Raw genomic sequence first — 13556 nt, forward strand, 5'->3', positions numbered from 1 at the left:
TCTTTCACCTCTTTGATTAAATTCATTCCTAAGCATTTGATTGTTTTCAGTGCTATTGTAAATGGCATTGTTTTTATTTATTTACTTTTTAAATTTTATTTATTTATTTGAGAGAGAGAGAGCATGAGCGGGAGGAGGGGCAGAAGGAGTAGCACACTCCCTGCTGAGCAGGGAGCCTGCCACAGGGCTTGATCCTGGACTCCAGGATCATGACCGAAGGTAGATGCTTAACCAACTGAGCCACCCAGTTGAGCACCCCAATGGCATTGCTTTCAAATTTCTCTTTCAGATAATTCATTCTTAGTATACAGAAACAGCATAACTGTAACAGTTAGTATACAGAAACAAATTATTTTGTTAAAGAACCAAGGGAGCCATTCAAATATGAAATATCAACACAAATACAAAATTGTTTGGTCAAGATGCTACTTAAAAATATAACTAACAAAAGCAAAGGAGCATAATTTATACAACTTATTCAGGGTAAGCACATGCCACTAGAAACTAAAATGATCCCAGTAGTTATATGTGAAAAGGTGTTTTAGTTTGTTTGTTGTTTGTTTTTAAGTAGGTTCCATGCCCCGCTTGGAGCCCAGTGCAGGGCCCAAGCTCAGAACCCTGAGATAAGACCTGAGCTAAGATTAAGAGTCAGATGCTTAACTGACTGAGCCACCCAGGCGCCCCTGAAAAGATGTTTTGTAAAGCATGAAGCCATGTCTGCTTAAATTAATTTCATTACTCATAGAAATTTTAGATAAAATGTCATACCTCATAAGGACAAAGCATTGCTATTGTAATTGCTATATAGATAATTAGCTGATGACATCAGTGGTAGGTTTTTAACTAAAATATATTAAAGATCAAGTGGGGAAAAAGGACAATTAATTCATCAGAATAAGTTTCATTGTTTTTAACATGGTAAAGTGTATTATATTGTATTAATGATGTTGTATAGGTGAAAGTTTTATCTAACCTGCCAACAATGGTGATTCACTAATAGTTCCCCTGAGTAAATGGACATTCTGTTGAGTCCTGTAGGGGTCTAGTGTCTAACATACCAATCAAAACGTCACAGACTAAAACGAAGTCAGCGAAAGCCATTTATGAACATGATGTTCATGTTGATTGCATGAATGTGTTCACAGTAAATTTATTAATATTTTAATATCTCTAATTGTTTGCACTATTCTTTGGCTATGTCATCCAAATATTTAAATCAGCTGCCTTCTGAAATTCAGGGTTTTAGCCAGGATCTAAGCCTTCCGTTGATGCCTAGATTTAAATAAAAAGGGATTTACAAATTGTCAGCATATACTGAACAGAAAACCTTGTAAAACAGTAATAAACTGGAGGCATTGCTTGGTTTTAACACAAAGAAAAGTATTATTGTAAACCTAGGAGATAGATTCACCTGCCAATAGAATCACAATTTCAAATGTGAGACTTTATTGAAGTGGTAAATTAGTGTGAGATAGGATTTTACATCAGTTTATTAGTGTTTACGGTCACTTCAGTTGGCTACTGGTAGTAGAAGCAGCGGAAAGGAAGATCAATTAAGTAGAATTAAGCAGAATCCACTGAAAAGAGTTGTAACTTACAGTGAGCAAGAAAGCACAGAGAATGTCTCTCCTTAAAAACTAAACAACAGATAAAAACTAAGAAGGATAAAACCAAATACACAAACAAAAACTACGTCGTGTATCATGAAAGACAAGTCAGTGGTAAATGTTTCAAAGTCAATTCTACTTTTATATTTTATAGCAAGTAGAATAGAAATTAAGCATTGTTTCTGTACTCTCTACTAAAATTATCAACAAAAGAGAGAGAAAAAGAAAAGACAGTTTTTTAAATTCTACCACTGTACCTTTTATACTCTACCACTCTGCATTTTGGTCAATGTTATGGACTAAATTGTGTCTTCCCAAAATTTATAGGTTGAAACCTAGCCACAAATGTGACCATATTTATGGAGGTAGGACCTTCAACAAGGTCATTAAAGTTAAATGAGAACATAAGGATGGAGCCCTAATCCCATAGGACAGGTGTCCTCATGAGAAGTAGAGGAGACTCCAGGAATGAGCATGCACAGGGAAAAGACCATGTGAAGACACAGTGAGAAGGTGGCTCTCTGCAAGCCAAAGCCAAGAGAGAGGCCTTAGGAAAAATTTACCCTACCTGAATCTCATCTTGGACTTCTAGCCTCCAGAATTGTAAGAAAATAAATTTCTGTTCTTTAAACCCCCCAGTCTGTGGTATTCTGTTATGGCAGCCCTAGCAGACTAGGGCTAGTCATTTTAATTCCATTTTTATTCGTATAAAAATAAAATCAAGAAAAAAATTGATTAATAACTCTGTTATTTGAAAGTCAGGCTTCTAGAAACTCACACATTTGAACCAATTATGCGCTGAGGCTAACATATCTCCTCTGTCTTGACCCTGTAGGGAATAGCGGCATGGTCAGGCAAAATGGAAACCAGCACTGTGGCATTTCGTAGCAACTGTACAAGTACCACGGCAGACACAGCCATGGCAGTTCGTACCCGTCAACACGAGAGAAAAAGATCAGAAGCGTAATGGAGTTGCACTTGACTTGAGCAAGGAAATGGAAATGGACATCAGTTGTGTGGTTTGAAAAGAGGCATAGGTAGTTCTGGAAAGGAGCAGTGGGTTTATACGCTCAAAGTATTGAGCTTTGACAAGACAGATGGTTAAATGCCTTCAAGATTCTGAGTATATTCAACCTTTTTGCCACTGTTATATAATACATGATTCTGAATTAAACCGATTTCATTGCCTCTTTCCTGTGAATTCCAACATAGCACACATTACATTCACCCCTATATTTTAGCTATTTATGTATGTCTGAGGTTCATGGTAAAGTCATAAGCTCCCAGACAACAGGGGCATTTCATCTACTAATTGTGTTCCCTACAATATCAACAGCAATGTCACACATACACAGTTGGGTTCTTTATAAATATTTATCAGATTATAGAGCTCTGCAACAGACTGGGGGTATTCATAATGATGTAATACTGTATTCTGGTTCTGGGCTCAATGCTCTAATGAATGCAGCTGAATTAAGATATATGTACTATATTTCCTGGTGGGTAGATCTTGGTATTAAAAAATAAAACATGAAAAATTGTTTAAAAACACTATAAAACTAAGGAAATGTTTGCTACTTTTTCTCAGGGACTTAAAAAAATAACAACATGTCTATCCTGTGGACTGTCTTATAATATTGATGCAATCATTTGATTTTGATCAGGTTTGCCAGTGTCTGGCAGGTGCTTCAAAAGTGACATTTAAGAAGAATATAGCTAGATTGACTACTTTCATATGTACAAATGCTTCAGGCTTGCCCAAAATAACCTCTTCGAAATTTCATCACTGTCTACTTGAGACTTACAGAGCACCGACTAATATATGGATGCCTTTTCTAAAGGCAAAATCAATACCTTCTGTGAACTATGAAAGATGATTTCAATAAATAAAAATGAAACAGCAGTATATATAGAGGGGGATGTGTGTGTTTGTATTGTATCCTAATATTTAAAATTATTATTTGGGGAGAAATCTTACTTTATCTTGAATTCCATAACTGACTTTGCATGAAGACAGTTGTGTTTCATTAACTAAGAGGGCATCAATCTATATATCCTTAATTGTACACTTAAGGATCAATGGAAATTGTTTTCAAGAAAGACTTTTCTTCTAAAAAAGTGGATCTTATGAAGATCTTTTATTTAAATGAGTACCTATATATACATGTGTGTGTGTGTGTGTATATATATATATATATATATATAATCAGATTGACAGAGAGAGGGAGAGTAAGGACTGAAAATGTTTGTGAATGACAGAATAATAAAGGTTTATAATGCTCCTTAAACATCGCTACTAAATTAAGTTCATCAAGTTTTGTATAAGATATGGAATAATAAATACTGCTTAGAAGATTTCCATAAGATTAATAATTGAGGTGTGTTGCTACCAGGAAGAGAGTGAAGTGTCAAGTCACAGACTGGAAGAAGATTTCACAATATATAATCGACAAAAAAACTTGAATCGAGAATATATAAAGAATTCTTACATATTGACAAGACGAAGATGAACAATTCTCTTTTTATAGTAAAATTCTTTTTTTTTTAATAGGTAAAAGGCTCAAATGATCCTTTACAGAGGAAGAGATCCACATTATTAATCATCATTAATCATCAGGGAAATTCAAATTAAAACCCCAAAAGATACATACACCAATGTGTTGATACAGGGCAACACATTGCTGGTGGTAGTGTAATTAACACTTTGGACAAATCTTTGGCAGTGTCTACTAAAGTTAATCATGTGTCTACCCAGTTACCTTGTGATTTCATTTCTAGATAAATACCCAAGAAAAATGAGTGCACCCATTCTACCAACACACGAGAATAATCATAGCAACTATATTCATTATAGCTAAAACCTAGAAATAATCATCCAAACCCAAAGGACCACCAACTACAGAGTACATACGAGGGACTTCACACCAGAATCTCTTAGAGACTATGTAGATGAGATTTTAAAATTTAACTAAAAAGTCCATTTATATTAGGTTATTGGATCTTATAAAAAATTCTTAGTTTTATGTAATTGACATACTTTTTGATGTCTATAATGCACATATTAACATTACCATTATAAGTCAAAAAGGTTATTTTACTGTATTTTTACATAGTAAAATGTAAATAAGAAGTAAATATGAACATGAAGTTAACATTTTTGCAAAGGAAATAGAGAGGTAATTAGGTAATTTATAATTTGAAGCTATATTCATTTCTGAAATGGGGATTTTAAGAGAAATATTAATATTTAATTTTTAGTTTTTGGATTAAGATTTTTAATTCTAAAACTTACAAGCTAATTTAAGTGAACTAAGTTTTGGGGGAGAGTAAAAATATTGGTAGCACAAAGGAAGCAGAAATGTAGATTCAAAATATTAACAAAACTAATAGAAAAAAAAATCAATCACATAAAGCCTAAGTTCTTGTGTCTTATTTACCATTCAAGGGGTACCTCACTTCCTTTCAGAAGACAAATGAATTTATTAGTTATCAGTGTTATAATTTAGGAAAATTGAGCATTTTTTTGAGACTTTTATCAAGTTATAATGAAAATTTCCAAATAAACACCAATGAAGAGAGAGTAGAACAATTAACTCTCATGTTCCTATTACCTAGCTTTGGTAACCATCAGTTTTTCATTATTCTGTAATTTTTTTTAAGGTCAATCTGTCATGAATTCTAAGAAAAACCTATAGTCACTGAGCGTTTCTGAATCTTCAAAAGATTCATTCTGTCCACTCAGGATGATTTATTTATTTATTTATTTAAAGATTTTATTTATTTATTTAAAGATTTTATTTATTTATTTTAGAGAGAGAGAGAGAGAAGAGAGCACGAGTGAGGGAAGAGTAGAGGAAGAGGGAGACACAGAATCCCAAGCAGACTCAGTGCTGCGCACAGAGCCTGATGGTGGGCTTGATCTCCGGACCCTGAGATCATGATCGGAGCCAAATCAGGAGTTGGACGCTTAACCGACTGAGTCACCTAGGCACTCCTCCACTCAGGATGATTTAATGCAAATTTAGTAGACTAATTTCAGAGAAATGGCTTCTTTTCTTAATTCAGTGGTTTAATTCCTCTTCCTTTCAAAATCAGAGTACCAAGCCGAAGGAAGAGCTCCAGAAGTAATGCATTCATCCCAGACATGACTGACTTGCTATCCCTGTCATCTAGACGTTGTAAAACTACTGACACGTGTAACGACATGGACATATTTAAAAAATTTTTTTTTAATTTAAATTCAATGTAGTTAACATATACTGTATTATTAGCTTTAGGGGTAGAATTTAGTGATTCATCAGTTGCATATAACGTCTAGTGCTCATCCCGTCAAGTGCCCTCCTTAATGCCTATCACCCAGTTACCCCATCCCTCCATGCACCTCCTCTCCAGTGACCCTCAGTTTGCTTACTATAGTTAAAAGTCTCTTATGGTTTGCCTCCCTCTCTATTTTTATCTTATTTTATTTTTCCTTCCCCTCCCCTATGTTCACCTGTTTTGTTCTTAAATTCCTCATATGAGTGAAATCATATGGTATTTCTTTCTCTGACTGACTTATTTTGCTTAGCATAATACCCTCTAGGGATGCCTGGATGACCCAGTTGGTTAAATGTCTGCTTTTGGCTCAGGTCATGATCCCAGGGTCCTGGGATAGAGTCCTGCATTGGGCTCTTGCTCGGCGGGGATCCTGCTTCTCCTTCCGCCTGCTTCTTCCCCTGCTTGTGCTCTCTCTATCTCTGACAAATAAAAAAAAATTAAAAACAAAAAACGAAAAACTCTTTTTCCATCCACACAATTGCAAATGGCAAGATTTCATTCTTTTTGATGGATGAGTAATATTCCATAGGAAAAATATATATTTATATATAATACATATATATCACATCTTTTCTATTCATTCAGCTATAGATGGAAATCTGGCTATTGTGGACGTTGCTACTATAAACACTGAGGTGCCTGTGCCCTTTCGAATCCCTATTTTTGTATCCTTTAGGTAAATACCTGGTAGTGCAAGGTCTGGGTCATAGGGTAGTTCTATTTTCAATTTTTTGAGGAACCTCCATAGTGTCTTCCACAGTGGCTGCACCACTTTGCATTCCCACCAACAGTGTAAGAGGGTTCCCCTTTCAACATGGACATATTTTAAAAATCATTATGCTAAGGAAAAGAAGACACACAGAAAGGACTATATATCGAAGGATTCTATTGTTTATGCTATTCTGAAAGACAAAACCATTTGGGCAAAAATCAGAGCAGTCTTTGCCAGGAACTAGGAGTAAAGAGAGGACACTGAATGCAAAGGGCTATGAGGGGACTTTTTGGGAATGGAAATACTGTATGTCTTGATTGTAATGGTGTTTATATGCTTGTACACATTTGTTAAAATTAATCAACCTGCATACTTAAGAAGGGAGAATTTTATGGGTGTCTGGATGGCTCAGTTGGTTAAGCTTCAGACTCTTGGTTTTGGCTCAGGTCATGATCTCAGGCTTGTGGGGTCAAGCTCCACATGGGGGTCAGTGATCAGCAGGCAGTCTGCTTGAGCTTTTCTCTCTCCTTCTCCCTCTGCCCCTCCCTTTGCTTACATACACACTCTCTCAAATAAATAAGTAAATCTTAAAAAAAAAAAAAAAAAAAGGAGAATTTTACTGTATGTAAACCATTATTTCAGTTCATCCAGTAAGTCTAACTTAAACAAAAATAATAGCATACCAAGATCTAAAGGACCAAGGACAATGAAACTATCATCTTCCTTAACTGGGATAACACATTTAAAATGAAATTTGAACTGGTATTTGATTTAGGGCAACCATTTCACAGTTTTGTTTCTTATCAACCCATAATCCATTAAAATATCCTATATTTGTCTAGTTGTTTTTTTTTTAATAAATACAGTACATTGAATACTACATCAGAAACTAATGAGATACTATATGTGGGCTAATTGAATTTAAATAAAAATAAATAAAGAAATAAAGAAATAAATAATAAATAAATGCAGTACCGTATATTAATCTTTAAAGATTCCATCTGATATATTTATTTCCACCACATGAACTTAGTGAGATTTTTTTTTTTTTATTCTATACATTGTTGTACAGGATATTCTGTATAATCTTATGTCATCCACAATTTAGTCAGCATGCTTTATAAAAAATATTGTTCTTTGCAGGAAAATCATTTTTTATTTGTTTTTGTTTGTTTTACACTAGATTATATGAAATATGTATTTGTATATGGTAACAGAATCTAAGTACACTGATAAAAATATAAAGGTTCTGAAGACTGATAAAACGTCTTTGCAAGTAAAGTTACTTATGTTGTTATAATCAGTTCCTCTAAAAAAAAAAAGATTTATTTATTTATTTGAGGGGGGAGGGGCAGAAGGAGAGGGAGAGAATATCAAACAGACTCCCTGCTGAGCATGGAGGCTGAAGTGGGGCTTGATCCTATGACCCTGACATCATGACCTGAGCCAAAATCAAGAGTCAGACGCTGAACCAACTGAGCCACCCAGGCACCCCAGTTCCTTTTATTTTTTGAAGGAAACATTTTAAATCTTTTTAAAATGCTACTAGTGTTAAATTATTTTCAATTATATAAATTACTGTGAGGTTTTGTTTCTTTCAGTTCTCTTCACCTTTATATTTTTAAGTGTGTTTATGTATTTTGAAGAAAAATGTCTGGTATTAAATAATTGTATGCAAATATATCTTAAATTACTATAGATGATAGATAGATAGATAGATAGATAGATAGATGTTTTGTGTTAATACAATTCAGTGTAGATAGTTAAGTAATTTCCATTTTTTAAAATTGCATATGCTTTTATTTGAATTTGTGATAATCCTACCTTTCTAATTTGTCCTATTGAACACATATACGCTCTCTCTCAACTGAAAGGAAATTTTCCTTGAGTAAATTAGAATTTATATACTAATCCTTAGATTAGTATAGAAACATTTTCAACTATCGAACAAAAAGATTCCTCCCCCAAGCAGATAAGTGTGTACCTCTTCCACGTCACTATTCATTACTGATAAACCATGCTGTACTTTTAGATAATTAGGTTTCAATGCTAATATTTTACATTTCTCTGTTATAAGATGTGCAAAGATATTTTAAAAAGCAGTATATTCTCAGACATGTCTATAGATAGATATTTCTCTAGATTTAATAGTCCTTAGTAGTTTGTTGTTTCTATTTGCTTGTGAATTCCAATGATTACTTATCTTCCAAAGTTCTCAATATATAAACATTGTAACATGAGAGAAGGAAAAGACAAATTTTAAACTAACCCTCCCCAGTTGCCGGATACTTGAGCTCATCCAGGACACTTCTTCCTGATCACTCACTCGTGCAGAAATATCTCAACTGTCTAAGAAAGACATCTGCAGCTGATTTTCTTCTTTGGGTTTTTTTCCCAGGCAGGTAAGAGGTCATAGAATGCAAAGCAGTACAAAGCACATGAGGAATTCGCTTACAGAACTGGATATAATTTAGGGCATGCACGCTGGGGTTTGGCTGATCTCAAATGTACAGATTTATCTATTTCATCTCTCATAATGTCTTCTTTATTATACTACATATGGAAACGTCAATGAAAACTATTAAACTAGAAAATACTTTATGAAAGTCATAAAATGTTAGTTTGCATTACATTTCAATCAGGCATTATGGCTAAACTAAAGCACTGTTCATTACCTAGTTCAGTTTCTGTGATACTCACTGGAAACTCTGTGGGCATCTAAAAGGTCATTTCTAATATACACCAATAACCCTTCGGGTTGGGAGAAAACCACCTCCCAGTGGTGACATTATTATTTTCATTCTGAGAAATAACACATATCATTTTATCTGTAGTATAAGTCATAAAAATAATGCAAAATAAAAAGGAACTCAACTAATGAACAGGAAAGATATTCTGAAAAACTTTTTGAAACAGTCCAGAAGTGACTAAGTTTTTTTAAAGATTTTATTTATTTTTATTTATTTATTTATTTATTTATTTATTTATTTGAGAGAGAGAGTGAGTGAGATCGAGCAGAGGGAGGGACAGGCGGAGCTCAGAGCCTGACTTTAGGATTTACCTCAGGACCCTGAGATCACGGTCTGAGAGGAAATCAAGAGTCGGATGCTTAACAACTGAGCTACCCAGGAGCCCCCAGAGTGACTAAAGTTAAAAAAAAAAAATAACTAGTGAGACATTATCACAAACTACATGATTTTTTTTCAGGTTACTCTATTGGAAAATGCATGCTATCTTTTCCTTAAGATTTTTCAAATAATATTTTCGAAGAATCTTGGAATTAGTTATCACCATATTCTAGAAAGTGGACACAGATCCTGCTTTTAGGGGGCTTACAGTGTTATTGAAAAGATAGGGCAGGTCTCAAATTTGCTCAAAACATGAGTGAGGGGGAAGAAATCTAAAAGTAACCAAGTTTACCAAAAAATGTCAAGATTAACAGAATTGGGAACTTGAGAAATAAATTCGATTTTTAAGAAATAAATTTACATTTCTACATATGTTCTCTGTGACTGTAAAATTCTATCTGCAACTATCACCATAGCAAGGTCAGAATTGCAGAACACAAGAAACTGGTTAAAGGAATATTGATAAAAAATATGCAATACATTATTTCTTAAAGCATAGATGGTTTGTGCCAATTAAAAATAAACGAGAACATCAAGACATGCCAAATTATAGAGAAATAGGCTGTTTGCATCACCATTTTATTAAAAAGTAGTTCATCTTACCTCTATGACCAGTTGCCGAAGAGATGGTGAAGCTATGGAATGTAGACTTGAGTTACCCCTTATGGGACTGTGGAGACTAACGTAAGCCACAACATTTCTCTGCAGAACCTTCTTGAAATCCTGAAACCAAAACAACAACAACAAAAAAAAACATTAAATAAAAGTAACAGATTTTAATTTATCAGTTATGTGTTGAATGATAAACTCTTCCTACTTAAAATCATTACATTATACAACTACTGTTTCAAAAAATGTACTCTATTAGAGTGTACAAAGGTCATAAAAGGATTTTATATCAAGGGACTAAGGAGTTATATATCACACATGACAAAATATTTTTAAGCATGTTCCTGAAAAAAGTCAAATCTTAAAAGAAAATGTTCTTAAATGGTTAACATGGTTTAAGATTCAACTTTAGTGTACAGATAGAAAAGTTTACTCTAACCGCAGTGCTTAATTTTATAGTTACTGAATTAGAGAATAGACATGGGTAAACTGCTTTGGTGATTAATCGAACTAGGCCTTTCCTTTGAGACAGTGAGCTAATTTTTATAAGAAGTAGCTCTTTATCCTAAGCAAAATGGGGCATAATACACATTTGTCCCTGCACATATTACCTGAAATAAAACCTGGTACATTTTATGCACAGGAGTAGCATAGAACGATTTCAGCCGAACAGTTTTTCTACTTCTCTGATGATCCCAACCCCCAAAACTGAAGACAACTGAGCCTATTAATACGGTGCTAAGAAGGCCTGCTGTTATATTCCTCCTTTTTTGTACAAATACTTAATGACTAACCATCATGGTGACAATTCTATAGAAATGACCTAAAAACGGTCCTACTTCATGTCTTGGGACCTTACCTTTCTTCCTCCAACACTATGACATGGAAGACTGCAAGAGCCAGTCTCCCTAGCAAATCAGTATGTGACTCCATTTTAGGTTGAAAATTCAGCTAGACCTCTGTAAGAGAGGTGAAGACATTTCATGTAAAATTAATAAATATTTTAAATGGACAGGGATGATGAACTGAAGCTTAAATTCTCTGCTTTGCACATACTATTGTTTTTAAAGAAAACGTCCCTTTTTAAAAAAAAAAATGTCCCACAAGTGCTGTGGCAAAACAGCTTCTATTTACACACTAGCACATAGACACTGTATATATGTCAGTCCGTTTAACACTCATGAGAACCTCACATTATAATACGTGTGGGGGAATCAAGTCTTGGAGGAGTTAATCTCACCTAAGACCACAACTTTTTATGGTAGAAAGAATTAGAAGTCAGACTTTCTGACTGTAAAATCTGTGGTATTTCCACAGTCGCCTGTGAAAAATGAAGAATCTTCAAAAGAAGAAATGGTATTTTTCATGTAGCAAACGGTACTATTTTATTTAGAAATGGTACTAATTATTTAGTAAAATGTGATAATTTTCCTCAAGGATCAAGATCAGTATTCAGTCACTTCTATAATAACTCTATCACTATAAATTCCAGTTTTAAGTTGATTGACCAATATCACCCAAACTTTTAAATTACAACTATGGGTTTCAAGGGTTTCCTGTGCAAGCAACATTAAATAGGGCGATATGACATGTCAACAAGTGCTTTCTTCACTCATCTTCACTAGGAAATCTGTTCAGAGCATACATTAATTTCAGCCTAAAAGAAAATGTTTCGTTCTCAGGAGTAGAGTTGGTAAAAGTAGACAGAACAGGAAATTAATCGTTTTCTGAATTCCTTCTAAACCAGAGAGTTACAAAATGGCTCCATGAACAGTATTGTAATAATCTTCTGAGATATAGTAATTTTATATAGTGTGCTTTATAAGCCAATAATCAAATCTATAGGTTATTCACCATTTTTTTCACTCATGTATCTTTGCCTACCTAGTCATGGAAAAAAACAGAAAGTGACTGAACTGATAATTAGTTGCCAAACATGCCTACATACATAAATATAATTCTGAAATACTAAAATCAGCCCAGATCACAAATATACTCCCCAAATTGCTTTTTAACTTGTTTATGCCTTTAAAGTAAGTAATTTGGAATAGAAGTCTGAGAGGTTGGTTCAGCTATTACATTTTCCATCTAACTTAAATTTGTCAATTTAAAAAGATTCTTTCAGCAATAGAATTTATTTATTTGAATTAGTTCTTTTGAATATAGAACAAATATTCACACAACTAATTTGAGTATGAAAAATATTCTCACTTGCAACATGTATATCTTAATAAATTTTACACTAAAATTTCTCCATTTTTAAGTTTTCTTTTTCTTCAAATTAAAAAAGACCCTTGCTATTTCCTTTTGTGTATCTTTTTGATATTTTCATTGAAATCAATAGACATTTTATCTTTTTTTTTCTTGAGTACTTAAATAAAAAATGAAATAGGAGAATTTCCCATTAGATATTTAGGGTTTTTTTTTTTTTTTCCTCCAAAGCCGTGACAGTAAATAAACTAGAATATCAAATAGCTTTATTTTCCTAGATAAAATTGTATAGATTTTTCCTACCTTTTTACATAACCCTCTTTAAAAAATCATAAAATAAATAGCATATCTAAGAGTTTTTAAATGTTTTCAAAGTTTTTAATATGGCATCAATCCAATTATCTGTTGATATATCCCATTAAAAATACAGTGCATCTGTGAAACACAGACCTACCAAAAGCATTTGAAACTTAAACATACCAGTGGTATTCTAACTATCACCCACCGCATGTTAGATTTCATTTAGACAAAGCCTTCCTAAGGTAGTATAGGTAGGCAGGTAGGTTAATAAATAAATTTGTAGGAAAGAAGGAACAGAGAGATGGAGGCATAGGAATAGAAGAAGGATGGAGTAGAGGGAGTGAGAAGGAAGGAAAGCACTATTTTGAGGCCAATATACATATTGTATAGCTATGGTATGATGCTAAGGTCGTAGATATTTAACATAGGAGACTGTTTCCTAATTTCAGATAATTGCCAGAAAGTTAAAAAAAAAAAAAAGTAAGTGCATATTGGCAGAAAGTTAAAAAAAAAAAAAAAGTAATTGTATGCATCACCTGATCTTTTCTTGTCCAGTAACTCAACGTGTCTAAGGAGAAACACAATACCAGGTAAAAACAATTGTGGGTATATCGGAGTCTGTAGGTCTGGTAGCAACAAGAGTAAGACAGTTGCAGCTCATACACAATTCAC

At 33.6% G+C, this 13556-nt stretch overlaps 1 protein-coding gene across 2 annotated transcripts in view; it reads right to left on the bottom strand.

Moving 5' to 3' along the window:
* NAALADL2 (N-acetylated alpha-linked acidic dipeptidase like 2) overlaps positions 1 to 13556 on the bottom strand; it is a 1239935-nt gene that overhangs the window by 282064 nt on the left and 944315 nt on the right. For both annotated transcript variants that reach the window (XM_008705318.2, XM_008705320.2), the window contains one exon: positions 10368 to 10487. In XM_008705318.2, the coding sequence (XP_008703540.2) occupies positions 10368 to 10487 (120 nt within the window). The remainder of the gene's footprint in view (positions 1 to 10367; positions 10488 to 13556) is intronic.

This window comes from Ursus maritimus, unplaced genomic scaffold (genome assembly GCF_017311325.1).
Source record: "Ursus maritimus isolate PB19 unplaced genomic scaffold, ASM1731132v1 scaffold_4, whole genome shotgun sequence".
In the NCBI taxonomy this organism is placed as follows: Eukaryota; Metazoa; Chordata; class Mammalia; order Carnivora; family Ursidae; genus Ursus; species Ursus maritimus.